This window comes from Neodiprion fabricii, chromosome 3, assembly GCF_021155785.1.
Source record: "Neodiprion fabricii isolate iyNeoFabr1 chromosome 3, iyNeoFabr1.1, whole genome shotgun sequence".
Taxonomy (NCBI): Eukaryota; Metazoa; Arthropoda; class Insecta; order Hymenoptera; family Diprionidae; genus Neodiprion; species Neodiprion fabricii.
In genome coordinates this window covers 5,161,858-5,183,393 of record NC_060241.1, presented here as the reverse complement: position 1 = coordinate 5,183,393, position 21,536 = coordinate 5,161,858, and the positions used below count along the sequence as shown (strand labels likewise).

At 38.9% G+C, this 21,536-nt stretch overlaps 4 protein-coding genes across 12 annotated transcripts in view; 1 reads left to right on the top strand and 3 right to left on the bottom strand.

The window, feature by feature from the left end:
• Window positions 1-21,536, top strand: part of LOC124177258 (calcium/calmodulin-dependent 3',5'-cyclic nucleotide phosphodiesterase 1-like) — a 167,214-nt gene that overhangs the window by 91,734 nt on the left and 53,944 nt on the right. The window lies entirely within an intron of this gene.
• LOC124177259 (alpha-glucosidase-like) lies at window positions 8,176-10,758 on the bottom strand. Its single transcript, XM_046559428.1, has 8 exons — window positions 10,583-10,758; window positions 10,317-10,504; window positions 9,865-10,140; window positions 9,547-9,789; window positions 9,303-9,488; window positions 8,976-9,228; window positions 8,515-8,869; window positions 8,176-8,415 (listed from the first exon to the last, which is right to left on the bottom strand). The coding sequence occupies exons 1-8, from the start codon at window positions 10,734-10,736 to the stop codon at window positions 8,268-8,270; spliced, it is 1,803 nt and encodes a 600-aa protein (XP_046415384.1). The 5' UTR covers window positions 10,737-10,758; the 3' UTR covers window positions 8,176-8,267.
• On the bottom strand, window positions 12,215-16,352 carry LOC124177264 (alpha-glucosidase-like). 2 transcript variants are annotated; one of them, XM_046559440.1, is made up of 9 exons: window positions 15,878-16,352; window positions 15,060-15,215; window positions 14,589-14,926; window positions 14,374-14,499; window positions 13,882-14,310; window positions 13,553-13,808; window positions 13,283-13,478; window positions 13,017-13,157; window positions 12,215-12,915 (listed from the first exon to the last, which is right to left on the bottom strand). In XM_046559440.1, exons 2-9 carry the CDS (start codon window positions 15,208-15,210, stop codon window positions 12,768-12,770), a joined length of 1,785 nt encoding a protein of 594 aa, XP_046415396.1. In that variant the 5' UTR covers window positions 15,211-15,215; window positions 15,878-16,352; the 3' UTR covers window positions 12,215-12,767. The 2 variants fall into 2 exon arrangements, with proteins under 2 accessions (XP_046415396.1, XP_046415395.1); XM_046559439.1 differs by lacking the exon at window positions 15,878-16,352 and adding an exon at window positions 15,564-15,683.
• Window positions 17,133-20,125, bottom strand: LOC124177261 (alpha-glucosidase-like). Of its 2 annotated transcripts, none has more exons than XM_046559433.1 (9): window positions 20,037-20,125; window positions 19,592-19,747; window positions 19,087-19,424; window positions 18,872-18,997; window positions 18,369-18,797; window positions 18,000-18,255; window positions 17,750-17,945; window positions 17,501-17,647; window positions 17,133-17,366 (listed from the first exon to the last, which is right to left on the bottom strand). In XM_046559433.1, exons 2-9 carry the CDS (start codon window positions 19,740-19,742, stop codon window positions 17,222-17,224), a joined length of 1,788 nt encoding a protein of 595 aa, XP_046415389.1. In that variant the 5' UTR covers window positions 19,743-19,747; window positions 20,037-20,125; the 3' UTR covers window positions 17,133-17,221. The 2 variants fall into 2 exon arrangements, with proteins under 2 accessions (XP_046415389.1, XP_046415390.1); XM_046559434.1 differs by having other exon boundaries at window positions 19,592-19,744; window positions 20,037-20,114.

Sequence of the window (21,536 nt, the reverse complement as noted above, 5' to 3'; positions counted from 1 at the left end):
AGCAATAATAATAAATCATTGTTACTATTATTATCAGGTGGCAAAAAAAATTTACAAAAATGATAAATCATTGCCATTTAATTACAGAGGAACGATAACTTTGGTAAATTAATATCTGTCGCTAACGATAATGAAATCGAAAAATACAAAAGGCGAGTTTGAAAATATTTATGAAATTCATTCGAGCTTCCGACTATTTCCCACTTCCGGCGGCGTCCAACAAACGGATATCCGGATTCTCCTCGTATAATACGGGTCGCACAGATGGCATCGGTAAGCTCAACTTTCGACGTCGCGTCTCTTGCTCTTTCATCTCCAGCACGCGTTGTTTTACACGTATCTAGAGCAATTTTACAACTCCGATATAAAATTTTTTTTTATCGCTGATACTCACGCGTTTTCATAACTTTTTAATATCGTATACGTATATACACCGCATGTGTATCCGTGTACGTAAAAAGTTGCGTGAATTTTCAAGAGTGGGAAAATAAAAATTCAGAGGCTGAAGTATATGGTTTTTGGTGAAATAGCCATACGGTGATGTAAAACGACGTTTCACAGCACGTGAAAAAAAAACTTTGCAAATGTTTACTTTTTTCTTTTTTTTCTACATAGTAATCACGGAATAATGTTGAATAAAAGAATGAACGGATGTAATTTTCAGTTTACAAATCACACGCGATTTTCTATTAATGAAAGTACAAATTTTTATTTGCATAAAATTTTCAGAGATTAAGACAACCGTGGTGGTATCGATGAATGATAAATATATACTTTCGTTTTTCGAAAAGAATTCGATGCAGATGAATGAATGGAAGAAAAATTTTGATTGAAAAAAAAAAAGATAAAAAATTTCAATCGTCATTTTGAAATGTAATCTTTCAGCGAAATTTTATCGTTACTTCTCCTGCGCAAAAAAAAGCCCTCAATCTTTCAACCACGACAAGTTATTAAAAGTTTTTTCGATTGTTTCGTGTCTTTGCAAATGATTTTTTTTTTTTATTTTTGTATAGATTTACATTCCCGGTGTAATAAAATCTTTGAAAATCCCAAATGATTGTCCGTCGAATGATACACAGTTAAATGAACGTGTTGTTTCTTCGGAATTTCCGTGAAAAGAAATTGTTATTCCGGTGGTTTTTTTTATTTTTTTTCGTTTATTTATTTTTTTTCCAATTTCTCTTTCTTCTCCCGATAAACAAGCCACCGTACATAATTAACGTGTGCCAAACTTCCGTCCCAATTCAGTTTTCAATTAATTTGCGTCACATCGTGCTTGTTGACATAAGTAAATTATCGAGTTAACAATCTGTCAAGGGGTGAATGTATTTACCTCGTGCTTTTGCTGTTTTGAAAACAGCGAAGAAAACGGTATAAAATCGAAAACGTAAAGAATACGGAATGGCAAAAATTTGAATAGTCAACTTTTTCTCTCTCTCTCTCTCTCTCTTATTTTCGCGATTGATCGATACTTCGTAATCTAATCCGTTGTAGAAAAAAAAAAAAAAAAAAAAATCATTCCTTTCAAATTGTTTTTCACATCCTCGGGTTCGCAATTTTCATTTTTCACCGAGACATCTTTTGCGTGAAATTACGGATCTTTTCGACGTTTTCTCAACCGTGTCGGTAATTTGACGACTTTTTCCTCTTTCACATTTTTCCACCCCACCCGGATCATTGACTCGTGCGTGAAAAGAAAAAAACGTAGAAAAAAAAAACAAGAAGAAAAAAAAAAAAAACCCTCACAACGAAGAAAAAACGCCAGGCGGTTAGTTTACGTCGGTTTGTTGCCGGGGCTGCAGAAACGTGCTGAAAGTAATCTCGAGTCGAGGGATCGAGTCAGCTAAGCAAGCAATACGGTTGACTTAGCCGAGTCGTCGACGGTGCACTTGGATGGTGTGGTTCACCCTTTATTAGAGGAGTCTCTCCTCTCTCCTCTCTCCTCTCACCTCCTCTCTCTCTCTCTACTCATTCCACGCGATCACGAACCGAATGGATCTCTCGACGCTGAATTATAAATTATAGATCTTCGTGTCTCATTCTATTGTTTCGCATTCTTTATTTTTGTATTTTTTTTTTTTTTTTTTTGTTGTAAGTTACCCCGAAGTTGGACCAGCAACGAAATCCCCCCCGCCCCCCGCCCCTGTCGTATAGATAAATGATAAATTGGGAATGACGAACGATCTTGAAGAAAAAGTCTTTGAATTTATTCCATTACTTTTCAATTTTTTTTCTCATTTGTTTCTCTCTCTCTCTCTCTCTCTCTCTCTCTCTCTCTATCGCTCTCTTTGTCCGTTTCTTACCGTTGTTCGTTTACCTGATATCGAAGTAATTGCAACGACGAAGGGAAAACAATTTATGATCGTTTCGGTGAAATGGAAACGATCGGATAATTAGATAAACGAATGAATTTTACGAAGAAACGAACGGAAACTGATCCGTTTAGGGACGAGGCCGTTTATGGGGGAATTCCAGACGATTTAACGAAATACAAATCGAGGTTTATTATTTGCGAAGAAAAAGAAGAAGCAATTACACAACGTTGTTTATTAATTTTATCACGATATTGACGCGCATTTGGTATTTATCGAATTATCATAATCGCGAGCTACGATAATTTCTTTATTAATAGAAGAAGAAGAAAAAAAAAAAAACGATACGAAATATCGATTCTTCGTGTTTCAAATCGCTCTCTCTCTCTTTTTTTTTTTCTCACAGAGAATGGATTTCTTGACGAAACATTTAAAAAATTACCTATCTCAAAATGAAATCAAACACACAAACCTTATAGATTTTCAACTAATTCCAAGCTATTCGTATCGATATTCAAGCATTCGTTTATAATTCGAGTATTTTTTGTTATTAGATTTTTAAAGAGATTAAAAAACATCGAATAATCAATTAAACGGTTCGGTGTAATTTTCCACAACGCGCAAATAATAAACAAAAAAAAATTAAATAAATAAATAAATAAAAAGCCGACCGAATTGAGGAGTGACGAATAGCGTAAAAAAATGTCACCTTATCCTTGACACGTTTGCATAGTCGAGGGTCTCCGAATTCATCCCTCAAAATTAGGTTAAACCCTTTTCATATCCTTATAGTTCTACAAAGGATGAGTCTTGAGCAGCTTTGACTCGTGAAAATATACGTAAAACGTGCGTTAAGGGTGGAATGAAAACGTAAATATACTAGTTTGAACATATATTTGCCAGCCGGCTCGTTTATCGAATTTGCAAAGCGTATGTCCTGTATGTATGTATATATGTGTGTATGCACAGCCTTGATCCCGAGGCAATATACCAATCCAAAATACTTTCGCTTCGCAGCGGTTGTGTATTTACCGGGAAAATTATCTTCAACCCCTTTCACAGGTAATCTACGTGTATATATATACATATATGTGCATGTATATGCAGAAGTTTATTTACCCATCCCGAAAGCATGTCAATATTTATATACGGAGACGTAATTTTTTCGACAATTTTCAAAGTTGAAGTATAGAAAAAAAAAGAAGAAAAAAAACCAAAAAAAAAAAAAAATGCGAAACCTCTCACCCGCATGTCGTCGTTCAATCTGTGATTCTGCGAAGCCCGTCTTTGGCCTTCGATTTTCCACAGATTATAATTTGCGTTATATTTAATTTAACGAAACCTTATTTGATTGGAAGTGAAATCAAAAAAAAAAAAAAATCAAAAATACCGCGGATTAATTCCACGAAATGTATTACAGTCGATAATTTCAATTAATTAAAGATAGGTTTTTTCACATTTTCTACAATTATTCCGTGATAGAATATTTCAGAAAAAAAAACAAGAATACGCAGAAATCGTAAGCAGCGTTGTATCGAATAATTTGTACAATATTAATGAAAATATACAAAGGAGAGATATTTTCGGGTCAAATAATCACGGTCGACACAATTTTCCTTTTTCTTCTTTCTCGACTTGTAAATCAGGATGCAAAGTTTGTTTTAAAACATTTCATTGTGTTTCAAGATTTAACGAAGCTGCTGGAAAAGGGTTTGGAGATTTCGCTCAGTGAGGGAATAAATAAATAAGTAGAACGAAAGTTAATTTATTATTCTTCGCATCGGGTATCGAAATTTTTCGCGCTGATCGTGAGCGGAACTCGTGTTGTTATTCAAGTTTCTCAGAGCAGAAACGTGTCGTCTTGCCTCTCCGTACATACATATATATATATACATATAGGGTATTCTGTATAGGATATAAGGTATTCTGTTGTTATACAGAACCGCAAACTCCTGCGGGTTCTCCTGCTTGTTTCTGATCCTCACTTTGATCCTTCGGCGATTAGCTTCTGTGCGGGGAATGATAATTAGCAATTCTGCAACCCGCATCCGGCTGGTGCTTCTACCGCTGCTGCATTCGTAATTATAATTTGGCGAAAACACACGCCGCAGGGTCAAATTTGTTTGTTTTTTTGTTTTTTTTTTCTCACTCTCTTTCCTGTTAACTAAATTACAAGAGGAAATGGTTAGGTGAAATTTATTCATCACCGCGAGGTTTATTTTTTTTTACTCATTTTTTTTTTATTAAAGATATTCTTGGCTACGAAAATGTACTGAACGAAACTACCGGATGGTAATTGAGTAAGCAATTTAATTACGCAAGTATATAACTACCTAATTAACGGTTCGATAAATTAGACGAATAATCAATTTTGCGAGAAGATTACAAGACGATTCAATTGGTTGTTAAGTTATACTAGGTGGTTTATTAATTTTTCAACGATATGTAATTATTATAAAAAAACGAAATTTGAAAAATTGCCGGTCTGAAATTTGAAAGCGCAAATTGATCAAATAAAAGATGATTGTATGAGTAATGAAAATACCAATTTGACAAGTTTTACAATAAAAACATTTAAGGAAACATCGCAGTGAAACTCTAGACTTTTTTTAGATTTACTTGAAATTTGAACTTGTAATATTGCTCCATAAAACAAGTGCGTTTGACTTGGTTCTAATCAATTACGTTCCATATGTGTCCAGGTATTATTGAAAATAACTTCGAAACTTGGTGCTATTCGAAAAGCTCCTTGCGTTACAATTCTCATTGGAAAAATCTGAATAATTATCACAGCTATTGGAGAAGTGTACACTGAGAGAAATTTTTAGTTCCGGTTACCGCTCGGTCCTTAACTATTTTCATTTTTTACCAAAATCGAAAAATATACTTCTAGGTAGAAAATGAAAATTAGTTTTCTAGCTGTTACCGGAAAGTTTAGAATCCATTACCATTCTTTCTCATTACGATCACTGTTGCTAGATTTTCTCGCAACCGTTGCAAAAATTTAATGATTGTGCAAGAATAAATTGACATGAAAGCCTTGTTTAGCTAAAAAAGTAGAGTAAACCTCAGAAACTGATTTTGCGTTGCGATTACCAAAAAAGGATCGACGATAGCGCAAAATGGTTAGGCGTACATCGTTTTTTGTAATTCCAACAGTATTCAAACAGTTTTTTTTAACGATACCTGTTTTACTGAATTTTTCTAGTTACTGTAACAAATGAAATTTTTCTCAGTGTATAAAATCTAGTTCTATTATTTCTTTTATTCACCGTTCAGGCAAAATAAGGCATACGACGAATGACGGTGATTTTCCAGTTTCCGACTCTCGGTTTCCCGACGTTTTTCGCTATTGATATTGGGCAGAATCCTTGATCCTCCTCTTCTTTAAATTTTCCGGTACCGTGGCAACAGCGATACGAAAGGTTGCGAAACCCCCGACGAGGTGGGCGAACAGGTAGGTAATACCTATTACGAAGAGGGTCGCTATACCATTCGGGATTACGTAAGCTCCACAAAGGTTCTTCTTCGATGGGAGTGGAGGACGGGCTTATAAGCCTCTTACCTCTATACCCCTGCTTTCTGCGGAGGACCTCTAATTATTCGCCTACGTACCGATCGGCGCGTGCAGAAACGTTCTTGTAATAATTTTTCGCTCCCTTTCCTCCCTTTTCATAATAGCTACTTGTCAGTTTTTATTTCGTCTTATTCTTTCATCATTTTCACCCCCCTGTACGATGTATATATACATATATTGTATATATATATATATATATATATATATAATATTCGATAAGCTTATTGGACGATTTTTTATAAAATTATTTTACCACATGATATTAAGAAATTCCCGATACTTGAAAGAAAAGAAAAAAAATTTCCCAACTTTCAAATTGTTTTTATTTATTACGAAAACAGTTATTCGAATGCTGTATTCATTTATTTATTTGTTTTGTTTTTTTCGATTCACCGTATCAAAACTTTTCAAGTTATTCTTGGATATCTGATTGAAAAAAATTTGACAGAATTCAAACGAATAAAATAAAACTGTGTATCGGATATTATCCACTTTTTTTTTTTTTTATTCAACATCATACTGTCATTTTCATTTTCAATTCGAATGTAATTATTCGCAATAATTATTGACATATTCTCGTTTCTGTTAATTACTTCTGAAAGTTACTTTAAAGCTCAGTGATGTGTCTAAAGAAGCAGTTTAATCTCAGGTCCAAATTCGTACAGTATCGAGGAGATATAATATCACGATAATTGATGAGAATTAATGTTGATGCTGGATCTGTATTAATCTCACCCCCACCCCTCGTTTTTATCTATTTCCCCTTTCATTTATTTATTCAGTTTTGTTCGTGCCGGGGTAAGAAAAACACCGGCGGTAAAACGAACGTAGACATGCTTACGGGACAGAATCATATCCCAATGATCGTACGATCTAATAAAAGCTCACTTATTCTGCCTCTCTATCCCTCTCTCTCTCTCTATATACATATATCTCTTATAGTAGACGTCGTCACTTCGTCAGTATCCCGCTGGAAATATAATTCGATTGAGATGAGTTGCGGTACTATTAAATAAAAGATGAATTAAACGCGTTTCCGTGCCAATAATGGAATCAATTTACTTGTTTTTTATCTCTTGTTCTGCTGTCTCACGTTATTATACTTTTTTTTTTGTTTATCTCTTTCTGTCTCTCTCTCTCTCTCTCTCTCTCTCTTTCTCTTTCTTCCCTGAATTTTATCGCCGTAATCAATCAAAATAGCTAGTCAATTTCGATATCGACCATAAAAAACATGTCGTCTACTATTTCACCCGATAAACATTACCGTCCGTTGGTAAGGTAGATATCAAAAATTGACGTTTGATATGCAAATCTTTCTCAATCCTTCCAATATCGCGAGACCAAACTCCAGGATTCTGTGAAGCTTTAAGTCCCGTCTTCATACTTTCCATTTGGTGGTAAGAAGCGCAAGACGTATAAGGAAACCGTTGAATATACACACCTTACATACGCACGTATCTATATACATACATATCTAACTATGTGCAATGTACATACGGTTGGCGAATTCCCACAAGTTGTCGGAATCGTTTGCGGAAATTTATAAGGAACAGGCATGGGAGGGGAGGGGAGGAAACATATATACGTACATAGGTGAACACATAAGTATACCAACACACGTGCTTTACCGTGTACATACATACTTGTGGTGAAAATGTGTAAATTTACAGAGGCATGGCAACCTGAGGTTTTTTTTTTCTTCTTCTTCTCTTCCTCAGTTCAACTCTCCTGTCCGTTCCTGCGTACGCAATAAAGGAGACCTCCACCCCCTTGTACTTTGAGAAAAGATTTGCCAGGATAAATTCGTGCCTCGAATATAAGAGCCTGTGAATTTCTTTTTTCCTCCTCTTCTTCTTTTCTCCTATTCAATTTTTACCTTATTTTTCATTCCGTGATTCGAGGATGTACATTATTGTACGTATTATAATTGCTGTTTTTATTAATCATCTTTGATGCTATGAATTTGTCGCAACGCGTTTGATCACGCTTCGTTTTCAATTTCGATTGAAAGATGAAAGAAGTTGGAAAAAATCGGTACGAAAGAACAGAATAATAATTGAATGAATAAATTGAATGAAAATTTTTACATTATTATTGACTCAAATGAATTTTCGTCAGCAAATACATCCTGTGGTATGATTAGTGAGAGGGGGGGGAATTGTTAGCGAATGAAAGTCGTCTACATCAAAGCGTTGTCATGTATTATCGATACGCGATGATTTTTTTTTTTTTCTTATTAAATAATATTTCCTAAGACGCGTGTATGTACAAAATTTATATTACGACTTGTATGGTTACGCACTTTTAGTCTTCATCGGGATTCCCATTTGACGATGAATAGAGAAAAAATAATTGTCTCTCCTTGCGATTCACAATTTTCAATCGCTTTGTATCAGGAAGTGTTTAATGACGAGGGCGAAAATCATTAAGAAAATACTACCGGTTATGTGGGCAGCACCACTGCGAGAGAGCAGAACGATCGACGCCTTAGCCGGAAGTTGAATCTTCGTAGCGTCGATTTCAGCGCTGTGAGAAAAAAAAAAAACACAATTGCGAAAATAATCGTGATGAACGGGAAACTAGGTTTGTATGAAAAGAAGGACCGAAATAAGATATCCAGCTTACCCGACGGTGGTTCTGAACTGAACGTTTGAAGTGTAGACGCTCGTCTTTGCCGATTTATCGGCAATACTTGACGCCGTTAAATCGACGGTCTTCCCGACACTATTGTCGAAGTTTATCAAAAGTATCACTTTCTCAGTAACACCTCCTTCAACGTGCGTACGAATCACGGCGAGCACCTGATTGTTCACGATCTTCACCTCGTATTCACCCTCTCTAAGCACCGTTTCCTTTCTGAGCTTCGTCAGCGCTTGGTAAACCTTGTAATGAGAAATCAGGTCCTGTTTTTCCTGCTTCAAGTTCAACACCAGGTAATTGCTGTTGACCGGTATCCAAGTAGTTGCGCTGGTCGAAAAACCTGCATTAGGGTGAAAATCGGTAAGAAATCGGCTGGAGATCGGTCGGTGATCGGTTGAATAATCGATTGAAAAATCGTATGACGATTAATTGAGATATCAACTAACCCGCGTTCTTTGTAGCGTCCCACTGGAACGGTGATCGGTTTGGATCTCGGGAATGAACCTCGTAGCGATCGGGATCGGTATTACAGGCCTGGGGGTCTTGCGTGTTAGCCCAGGATATCCAAGTGTCGGTCATGCCGATTTCCTCGCCGTTGTAGGTGACCGCGACCCCTGGTAGTATCATCGCCAGCATCGTCATTTGATCGGCTCGATCCGGAAATCGAGAGGCTGTTCGACTGCGGTCGTGGTTACCCATCTGCAAGAGAGCGGAGGAAATTACATTCGGTTGAAGATCGATACGAAAATCGGTTCGGAAAAACATTCACTCACGACCCAATTAGCCACTCCCGTCTTCGGCATGTTGTCCAGCCAAGTTTCTATCGCGTTCTTGTAGTCCACGGCTGTCGAGTCGTTACTGATCTCCATTATGAACTTGAAGTTGAACGGGATTTGGACCCCGCAGTCGTAGTACCTCATGGTGTTGGGCAGGTCCGTGTACGCCTCGGTCATCAACACCTAGAACGGCGAAGCGGGTCGGTAATGAAGCTCAATTAGCGCCAATTCTTCCACCTACCTTCTCGTCGGTGTTCGTACTGTCCGCGTAATCGTCGAGCAGATCCTTCCACTCCTTGATTATCTGGTAGGTGAGCTCGTGATCCTTGGTGTAAATGTGGTCCAGGTACGGATAGTCGTTCGGATTCACTCCCGGCGTGTTGCTCAGTGGTTCGTCTGTGAGGTCCTCAACCTCGACCAGATGCGGCACGGCGTCCACTCGGAAACCATCGACTCCTAGGCTCAGCCAGAAGCTCAGCACATTCTGCAACAGCCGAAATCAATGGTAATCTCAAAGTCTGACCGAGCGTTTTGCCAGATTTTATATAACCTCAACGACCTTCATTTCCGACTGCACTAACGTGTTGAAATAGTTCAGATCGGGTTGCTGTTCGGCGAACTGGTGAAAGTACCACTGTCCCCTCTGCTCGTTGAACGTCCATGCCGGGCCGCTGAAGACGCTAATCCAGTTGTTGGGTGGCAATCGAGTACCGTCATCATCAACTGTGCCATCTCGCCATACGTAATACTTGTCATAGGGAGCAATACCTTGCACGCTCTTCTTGAACCATTCGTGCTCGTCCGACGTGTGGTTCGGAACAAAGTCGAGGATCACCTGCGGTCAAAAAACCTTCAGAGTAAAGTTGAGGACGAGAAAAGGTTCGTGCCCAGATGGCAGGCCTCGAGAAGACGTCTCCAGCTAAATGTGCATCTCGATTTTTGCGCTGGATACTTGTTCATGCTTGACGGAACTACGTCTCCTCGGATCTTATCGTCCGGCATAAAGCTGACCTTGATTCCCAGCTGCTTGGCCTTGGCAGTGAGTGCCTGGAAGTCGGCGAGGTTACCAAAGATCGGATCTATCTCCCGGAAATTTGCTATGTCATACCCGAAGTCCACCATGGGACTCGTGTATATCGGTGATATCCACACCGCTCCGATACCAGCGTCGACAAAGTGCTCGAGTTTCGACGTGATGCCTTTAACGTAGAATTATTGGAGGACTGTTAGTCGGGGATTATTTTCACTTTGGGACAAGGATTGAGTTTCATTCTTGCCTTTTAGGTCACCGACGCCGTCTCCGTTGTAGTCCATAAAACTTCGGGGGTAGATTTGATAGAAGACCGTGTCCTTCCACCATCCCTTGTTCGTTATTTCCCCGACAACTAGGGAACCGAGAGACAAGAAGAGAACGGCATGCAGGCACCCCATCGTTGACACACTGTGCACGCCCTTCTCGTTGCGTTCCATTTATACCTCGAAGCCTCTGGGTGCAGCTTGATTACCGGAGGCTTGGTAAAAATTCTCTACCAGTAATCCCTTTTTTAAAATTGTGAAACTGTGATTGCCATGCAGCAGCGATAATATCACCCAATGGCAAACATAGCCATTCAGTGGAAAATCGTTCACGAGATAACGATACTGCACTTTTAAAGAAAAATTCACAGCCATTTATTGCTCGCTCGGTGTATGCGATAGTGTTGAAATCGCGTAAAAACACTTATCAAACTGTACGAACGAACTTGACTGCGGGCTCGGTCGCGTTTATTAATCCGTTTTGCATTGCGAGGACCTCGGATATTGTACAAAACACGGTTGATGATATTTTTTATGCGAAAAGTGATGAACTATAACCATTCTAAAGTTGCGATCTTAGACAGTTGCGTTGAATTTCATCGAAACAGTACGTATTTTATTGGAATAGAACAAAATAAGAAGCCCATGAATATCGGTTGAAAAAACGGCGCTATGATCACTTCAGAGAAATTACGCTGCTCCAACATTTTTAGATAACTTTTTCACCAAAAATCCCTGTAAATCAATAATAATTGATTAAACAAAATTGGACGACCGGGTCGACTTTGGTATTAAAAAACTGAAACAAGAAACTAATTTTTCTAAAGTTATCGCTAACCGAAGTTACGATATTTAAATTTGCATTTTAATGCATATAACTCCTTGCCTCGTTGGGAAGAGATTTTTTTAACGAAATTCAACTCGACTTGCTTGAACTCTACTTTTATAATAAACCTTGATTTTACAATTTTACTACACGCGTGAGGCTTCTTCAATATGGTTAAACAAAACCGCCCGAGGCACCTCCGATCCTTAGCTGTCATCGAATTTGCCGTTTTCCGTTTATCTCTCTTATTTTCGATCCTTCGCCCGTTGAAGTCGACAAAGTTTCCCGACAACCCCTCGAGTTTCGGTAAACGAACCGACGCCTACGCGACGGTCAAACGTCGAGCGACGACAAGAATGCTGTTATTGAATTCCGGACATATTTTCATCTTTTCTTCTTTTCATTCGCTGGTAAATTTTATCCTTGACTGACCCCCTCCTCCTTCGTGTCCATCTTGTTACTAGGGCAAGAAAGAAATTTCATTTCAACACTTTATTCACGTTACGCATATATTTCACATACCTGTACGCACGTGATAAAATTTTCAACCGAATCGTACCGCAGATCCTGTCGTTTTTGAAGCCTATCTACTACAATCTAGCAGTGAACGTTTATTTTAACTCTCGTCTTCGAATCAAGATACGTAAAAAATTAAACTTTTGTAAATTACCGCAAAAGTCTGAACAATGTTTTCCATTGAAATGTTGAACACGTTTCTCTGAATAAGTTTGATACTTTTCCTCAATCATTTCGACTGAAATTAAAAACCCCGATTAACTTCTGTCTGAATTGGTGAAAGAAGTGTTTTAGATTTATTTTCTTACACGCACAATTTCAACACAAATTACATTTTCGATGTAGCTCGTGATAACTTCGAGTATTGTATTATCTTGTAGGGTAATATACCTTATGTAATGTTATTGCTATTATATGTACATGTTTACGTCGCATTCTGCAACGCTTGGGTGTTTCATTACATTCGCTGAGCGATCAACGATCTTTGGCTAATCTTATCAGACACACAATACTGAATTGAATTAAACGAAAAATAGTTTTTGATAAATTCAGATAATTTTTACAACTGAAAATACACGATTCCTCAGTATTTTTTTTTTAATTTTTTTTATTGTGTCCTCCAGATTCCGATTAGCCAATAACCGATTCATCGATTCGTTCCAATTAACGATAACCTGAACGGATAACAATCGCCTCAACATTCGACGACGACAACGACGATACTAATATTCTACAACCAAACCTCGTAAGTGAGGATGATGTGATCGCAACGGTTACGATACGATGAACTAAGCGAGGCGATTACATTCATCGAGGTGTTTGAATCAGCAGCGAATTGAGCGAGCAAGGACTGCCATTAGTAGAGTGAAGAATGCGCTCGATAGAATGGCGTTGGCACCGCTGTCTGTACCACTTCGCAAAACGATACCAGAAAGGGCTGAGATTTCAACACTGCTTCTCGAAACCGCGGTTCTGTCAAAGCATCAAAATATTACAGAGAATATCAAGTTTTGGAACGCGGGAACGCGCTCGATATCAAATTCCCTATCGTTACGATATAATCAATCACTCACCCTTCAGTCAGTTCCGAGTTTATACTGGCTATAGAAACCACCATATTATCGGACGCGTTCTCGAACACATCTAGACTGACCGTCTCCGTGTTGTTCGCGAAGTTCGTCACGACAATCACTGGATCGGATCCATCAAGCTCCCTGAGGAACGGAATTCGTTACAGTACAACAGAATAAATTGCCACCTGAGATTCATGGTGGCTTTGGTACCGTCATCAGAGACCGAACAACGGGATCATTCGATGGTCATTGGGGTAGATTCTAACCTTGAGAAAGCCATGACGTTATCGGTCAACAGTTGAACGTTTACCGATCCTTCTTGAATTACTGACTCTTGTCTCAGGCTAATCAACGCTTTGTAGACTTTGTAGTGGGAAACTTCGGCCTCCATTTGAGCGGCGAGATTCAGGGTAAGGTAGTTGCTGTGGACCGGTAACCACGTCGACTCGTTGGTGGAAAAACCTGCGAAGCGATGGACGAGTAATGAAATCAGCTCGGTGATCGGAAAGGTAAAGCAACTCGGGAGTATTTCTTACCGGCTGAAGTAGTAGCATCCCATTGCATCGGGGTTCTGTTAGGATCTCGCGAGTACAATTCGTAAGTGTCCTCATCCTGGTTACAAGCCCACGGATCCTGCGTATCTTCCCATGATATCCACAGGTTCTCCATACCGATTTCCTCGCCGTAATAGGTGACAGAGACTCCGGGAAGAAGGTGATTGATCATGTTCATCGCGTCGACTTGCTCCGAACTGTATCTGGTGGCTACGCGTTTTCTATCGTGATTTCCTATCTGCGACCAGGGATTATCGAATCAACGAATTTCACGCGGGACTCGTTATATTGGAAAATTTAAATCTACTAACCACCCAGTCCGACGTTACGTTATCGGGTAAATTGTCCAACCACTCGTCAATCGCCAATTCCTTGATTTCCGATGCGGTGTTGGAGCCGTTGACGTTCATGATAAGGAAAAAGTTGAATGGAAAATGCGCTCCAGCGTCGTAAAATTTCATTACTTGCGTTACGTTCTCGTAAGTTTCCATCATCATTATTCTCGTTACGTTGTCTGTCTTGAATGCGTAATCGTCCAGTAAAGTGCGCCACTGGGTCACCATCTCGTAGGTCTCGTCTTGAGCCATTGTGTAATAGTGGAGAGTGTAATCGTAATCCGTTGGATCGTCAGTCAGCCCGGAAAGAGGTTCGTCCGGATAGGTTTCATCCTCGAAAAGAGTGTCGACTGCATCGACTCGAAAACCGTCGACGCCTCTGTCCAACCAGAATTCTATTATATCCTGGAAAGTTGGAAGCGATTAATCGAATGATGATTTTTGGGTAATCGTCTCTTGATCGCTCACCTTCATCTCCTGGACAACTAATTCGTTTCTGTAATTCAGGTCCGGCTGTTCTTCGGTGAACTTGTGATAGTAGTAGGCTTGCCTTTCCGAACTCCAAGTCCAGGCGTAACCACCAAAGTAGCTGATCTAAAATGCAGTAAAGCGAAGGTATTCTCGTGTATTCGATTCACCGATTGGATCGTCGGAGGCAAATTTAATCAGCGGTAATAACCTACCCAGTTATTAGGACGAGTGATAGTTCCATTTTCCAATTCTGTACCATTGTGCCATATGTAGTAATCCGTGTAGGGATCGATGCCCGCCAAACTCTTGATAAACCATTCGTGTTCATCCGACGAATGATTCGGTACTAAATCCATGATCACTTTTAGTCCGAGGGACTTGGCCGTCGCTACCAGGTTGTCAAAGTCATCCATCGTCCCGAATATTGAATCGATAGACGTGAAGTTTGAAATATCGTATCCAAAATCTACCATGGGACTCTCGTAAACAGGAGACATCCAAAATGTGTCGATACCAGTATCGACGAGATACTCCAGTTTGCTCTCGATACCTGGAGAGACAGTCGATAATAATTAACGAATCATCAGGAATTTACCACCTCGTTATTTTTATCGGTCAATTTTGAAATTTGCATAAAAGCTTGGAAAATTGACTAGAGATTATTTTTTGTTCATAATATCTACCTGGTATATCTCCTATCCCGTCGCCGTCACTGTCCATCCAACTTCTCGGATAAACTTGATAAACTGACGCCGTTTGCCACCAGTCCAAATCTGCGTTAACCGAACTCCAGCTCGTCAGAGCCAGGAGTGAAAGAATTAGAAGACCTCTCATCTTTCCTGATTAAAACACAAGCGTTGAAACAATAAGAATAAGAGTACATACTTCAAATAAACTATTATTTCATATGTAAACTTATTAAAACGGCCGTCAAGTACCGTAAAAATTACTGTCTATAGTAGAGGATCAATGATCCCTTCCCCAAATGATTCAAAATCAATTCCGGTGCTTGAATATTCTCAATTCACACCACACACAATTAAATTTGTTCGGACACGGTTCAGATAATTTAGGAATAAAACCCCGTAGGTAGTATCTACTTGAAGTAATTATCGACACGTTATGTAGGCCGTTCAATATTTTCACGTACTCACTTCGGGGAATAAAAAAAAAAAAAAAAATCTCACCTGGTAACAAAAAATTGATTACAAAGCAATCGGTGTCGGACAGCTGACCCAGTCTGTCGAAGAGACTAGGCCTAACTTTTTCGTAACGTAATCACGGTGCCTCTATATATAAATATCGGCGAACAGAGAGATTTTTATCAAACTCCCAACACCGGATCTTGACCATAATTTCTTTTATCTTTGCACTCGGATAATACTCGATAGCGCGTTGAGACATAGCTGTAGTTAATCAAATTACATAATACAAAAAATCACAATCTAACATGATTTTCTGGATTGAAAAATAATTTTAGTTCCGAATAATGTGAACTTACCTTATTCCTTATTCGAAACAATATATAATCGTTTCTCTCGGTACCACAATAAAATTGTACGATAAAACAAGACAGTAAAATTGAATCAAGTCACATAAAGATAGATGAATACACACTTCTAAATACTACCAGTGAATTGATCATTGTTTACAATTATGTGTTTAATCAAATTTCCATGAGTTTTGGACTGCATTAGATTTTGATGGATTAGTTAAATTGAGACACTAGCCATTGATTCAAATTTTAAACGAAATGATTAATTATGGTGCCTTGTTGCGTACATGGATGATGAAAATATTGATAATGTTCAATGCGGTGTACGGAAATACTAAACTATCGTGTATTAAACTCATTTGTTAACTCTTCGGAATTCTAAAGCATCAAAATCAAAAGTATTCAGAAACCGCCGTAAGTAGCTTTTGCTGGTAGTGGCAATGTCGTCGCTTTTCACCAGTCTAAATACCCACTAACAGAGCTCAAGCACGTTAGACCAAGCAAAGCAGAGACCAGGATATCTTTAATCTCTCCTAATTAAGACCCACATGTCAACGATATCACTAATGCACAAAAGAAAAGAGAAAATTTCGACACAAGGCGGTCTCTTTTTAGTCGTTCGAAGCTTGAACAATCAATCTCGTCAGTGATACAACGACACAGATTCCAATCACTCGGTAAATAACCGTATAAAAAAAAAACGTTGTCGAACGTAAATTTTTTTCTTTCCCTTGGCCAAAAACGATTGAAAATTCTTCATACAACAAACCGTCAGAATATTGATGCCGATTTTACATAGTTCACGAGTATGCGACTAAAAATTATATCGAGTTCAAACAATAACCAATAGCTTCTGCAAGCTGGTTCGTATCATCTGGTCTTATCTTGCAGCTGATTGGTGGACTACAAAAGGAACTGTTATACTAAAAATTGAATTTTGATAAGAAAACGCTTCGCTAGACGGCCGATCAAGTACGATGAAGAGACTATATGTTTCACTATTTGGCAATAGCAAATCACCGTGTATTCTCTATCTGTGAATGTTGAAATAAGTAGGAATAGTGGTTGTCCCTTCGAGTTGGACTATGGTAAGATTTTAGAAATTTCGATGTCTTATAAATTGAAAATAAGTATCAGTGTGTCACTTCAAGTGACTAATATGTTCATTCTGATCAATTTATCACTTTGTGTAAATTTTTGAAAAATTATCTTGAAAACTCTTCAAAGTTTGATGGAAATTCAGTCAGAGTGGTGATAGGAATTTTACAATTTGACAAATCGATTTATTAAAATTTTCCTGTTCTGAGTACTGTGAGGAATAATAATTTAGTCTTAGAAGTTATAAATTCATCAAAACTGGAGAGATACCAGGAATGCCATGCAGAGCGTGAGTGTTGCAGTGGAGATGAGGACGTTGGCACTACTTTCAGTACTAGTACGAAGAACAAGCCCTGCATAGGCAGAGACTTCAACGCTGCTGCGGGAGACTGCAGTGCTACGGAAAAAAAAAACAAATAGTACAAACCAATAACTTAAGTTAGGAGATAGATAAGGTTTTCAAACGGAATAACGGTGAAGCTGCACAGCTTAATGATCAAAACCAGGGTTGAAAAGTATTCAACTGCTTACCCAGCAGTCAATGTTGAGTTAACACTGGCGATGTAAACGACTAGACTGTCAGGAGCATTCTCGAAAACATCTAAGCTAACCGTTTCCGTATTATTTGCGAAGTTGGTCAGGACAAAAACTGCATCTTCACTGGATGATTCCAGCTCCCTGAAATAATTCAGGGTTATGTGATTGTCAACATAACTATCAGATATTGATGATAATACTGAAAGAAACCACAATCTGGCAGACATTCTAAGTAATGCTAACCTGGAGAAACATATGACGTTGTCGCTCAACAACTGGACGTTGACAGTCCCTTCTTGTATGACTGTCTCTTTTCTCAGGGTTGTCAGGTCTTGGAACACCTTGTAATGGGAGACATCAGCGTCGATTTGAGCGGCGAGATTCAGAGTGAGGTAGTTGCTGTTTACTGGTAGCCACGTCGACTCATTGGTCGAGAATCCTGTGAAGGGAATCGTGTAAAATCATTGACATTGTACCGCCACGTATTTCTTACCAGCTGAAGTCGTCGTATCCCATTGCATCGGAGTTCTCGCAGGATCTCGCGAATTCGATTCGTACGAGTCCTCGTCCTGGTTACAAGCCTGTGGATCAACCGTGTCCTCCCAGGATATCGATTCATCCTCCATACCGATTTCCTCACCATAATAGGTTACCGATACTCCGGGAAGGAGGAGATTGATCATGTTCAACGCATCAACTTGTTCCGGAGTGTATCTGCTGGCGACTCGACTGTTGTCGTGATTTCCCAACTGCAAGCAAAGATGAACGAATCAATATTCATAGTACCGTGGACCAATAACGCCCACTATAGCTCGTTAACACAATTTTAAGACGCTATATTTTCCAATTGAAATGTACCAACCACCCAGTCCGCCGTTGCATTATCGGGTAGATTATCCAGCCATGCGTCAATGGCTAATTCTTTGACCTCCTGTGCTGTTGACGAGCTGTCAACACTTCGAATGAATCGGAAATTGAATGGAAAATGTGCTCCATAATCGTAGTAAAGCAGGGTCATTGTCAAATTTGAGTAAGCTTCCATCATCATGATCCGCGTGACATTGTCCGTCTTGAAAGCATAGTCATCCAAAAGCTCGCGCCACTCAGCAACCACCTCATAAGTTTCGATTTGATCTTCCGTATAATAGTGAAGTAAGTAATCGTGATCCGTGGAATCATCGGTTGTCCCGGAGAGAGGTTCGTCCGGGAATGATGCGTCCTCGACAAGAGTCATTATGGTGTCGACTCTGAAACCATCGATGCCCCTGTCCAGCCAGAATTCAATGATATCCTAAAAATTTCAACGGTTCGTGTCAAATCTCGGTTCATCAAATCCTGAATTTCTTATGTCTTGAACTCGCTCACCTTCATCTCCTGAACAACGTATTCGTTTCTGTAATTAAGGTCAGGCTGCTCTTCGGTGTACTGATGAAGGTAATAAGCCTGTCTTGCCGAACTCCATGTCCAAGCGGAACCACCAAAGAAACTGATCTAAAATCGAGTGAAGCAAATGCATTCTCTTGTCTTTGATTCAGTGACGGGATCATCGGAGACAAAATTAATTCACAACGATAACTTACCCAGTTATTGGGAACAGTAATAGTTCCATTTTCCAACTCGGTACCATTATGCCATATATAGTAATCCGAATAGGGTTCAGTGCCCGCCAAACTTTTGATAAACCATTCGTGTTCATCCGACGAATGATTCGGTACTAAATCCATGATCACTTTTAGTCCGAGGGACTTGGCCGTCGCTACCAGGTTGTCAAAGTCATCCATCGTCCCGAATATTGGATCGATCGACGTGAAGTTTGAAATATCGTATCCAAAATCCACCATGGGACTCTCGTAAATCGGGGAAAGCCAAAATGTGTCAATACCAGAGTCGACGAGATGCTGCAGTTTGCTCTCGATACCTGGACAGATGGTCGATAATAATTAGTGGATCGTCGAGTATTTACCACCTCGTTATATTTGTCGATCGATATCAAATTTTTCGTTAGAAAATCAGAGCAGCATTAATATCAATTTCTGCGCATGTATTCAGAAACATTTGATTCTACTTTTCGATCAAAATATTCACCTGGTAGATCGCCTATTCCATCACCATCGCTATCTTTCCAACTTCTCGGATAAATTTGATACACTGACGTCGTTTGCCACCATTCTAAATCTGCATTAACGGAGCTCCAGCTCGCGAGAGCCACGAGTAAAAGGATTCGAACACCTTTCATCTCCGCTAATCGAAACACACGCGTTAACGATATTATCAATTTCCAGGAAATAAAGAATACAAGAATAACAGTAATTCAACTGAGAATGAACTAATAATTAATCCTTGAACACATCAAATTGGACGTCAAGTACTGAGTAAATTGCTCGGGTAAACAATTCCCCGAACGATTTAAAATCATTTCCCGTGTTTAACCTCTTTATTTTATACCTTTCAATTTGGTCAGAAACGTTTCACATAATTTAAATATCAATTAGCACGTCATGTGGGTGTTTTAATACCATTAAGTACTTACTTCGAGAGGTGAAAAAAAAAAAAGAAAATTGACCCGTGTCGGACCGCTGACCCAGTCTGTCGAAGAGACTAGGCCGAAATTTTTGTGCGACAGAATCACGGTACCTCTATATATAGATGCCGTCGAGCAGGCATCAGATTTCCATCAAACTCTCAACACCGAATTTAAACCAAAGTTTTCCATATCTTTGCTCTTGGATAGAGATCGATAGCACGTTGAGACCTAGCTGTACTCAATCGAAATACGGTATAATCAAAGAATTAGGATCTAATATGGTTTTGTAGATCGAAAGATAATTCAAGTGCAGAATGTAGTGAACAAGAATGCTTCGATATTGATTTGATGATAATTACAGGCCATTCATGACGTTGATGCCTTATTCGGAATAATGCAGAACCGTTTTTTTGGTTTTTTTTTTGGTAATAATATTTTACCGTAAAACAAAACAACAGAATTGAGTCAAGTCACGTAAACATGAATAAATAGAGACTTTTGAATATTAACGGTCAACTAAATATTGCCTGCAACTACATGTTCAATAAAATTGGTGTGAGTTTTGGACTGAATTGAAATTAGTTAGATTTGTCGAATTAAGTCCCTTGCAATTGTTTGAGATTTTGAGTAACGTGATCAATTATGGGACATTGTTGCACATGAATGATGAAAATATTGAAAGTGAATAATGCGGTGTAGAAAAGAACTAAACCATGGGAAACCAAACTGATTCGCTGACTCATCGGAAGACAAAACCTTCAGAGCAGAAAGTAAGCCAAAACCACCATAATATAAACAACGCAATGACTCCACTGGGAACGATGTTGGTGGCATAACTCTCGATGGTGGTGCGTCAAACAATTACGGTATAGACAGAAAGTTCCAATCTGCTTTCTGAAATGTCAATCCTGTTAAATGATCACCATACAGATCGTTAGTGAAAAGAAAATCTTAGTTTTGGTAGTGAATCATTCTTAAAGTGAGGATATTTTTTTCGCAAAATCACACATGATATTAATATTGGTTTTTATACCGAGATAAATTCATAAAATGATTGATGAATCGTTTTTCCATTTTTATATTGACCTTCAAAATTTACCGTTCAACCGACGCCATTGTCCATCCTACTTCTCGGATAAATTTCATACAATGTCGTCGTTTTTCACCAGCCCAAATCCCCATTAACGGAGTTCCAGCTTGTTAGACTAAGTAACGCGAGGACCAGGTCACCTTTAATCTTTGCTCATTAAGACCCACGTGTTTACGATATCACTGATGAACAAAAGGAAGAAGAAAATTTTAACAAAAGACGTTTTTTTTTAGCCGTTTGAAGCTTGAACAATCAATATCGTCGGTAAAACATCGATACAGATGCCAGTTACTCGATGAATAATCGATAAATAAAACGTTATCGAATGTCCTTTTTTTTTGTTTTCCCGAAAATACTTCAAATTTCGCACCTTCATAATGCTCCTAAGCCTTGAGCTCCGTTCGGAAGCATTTTAC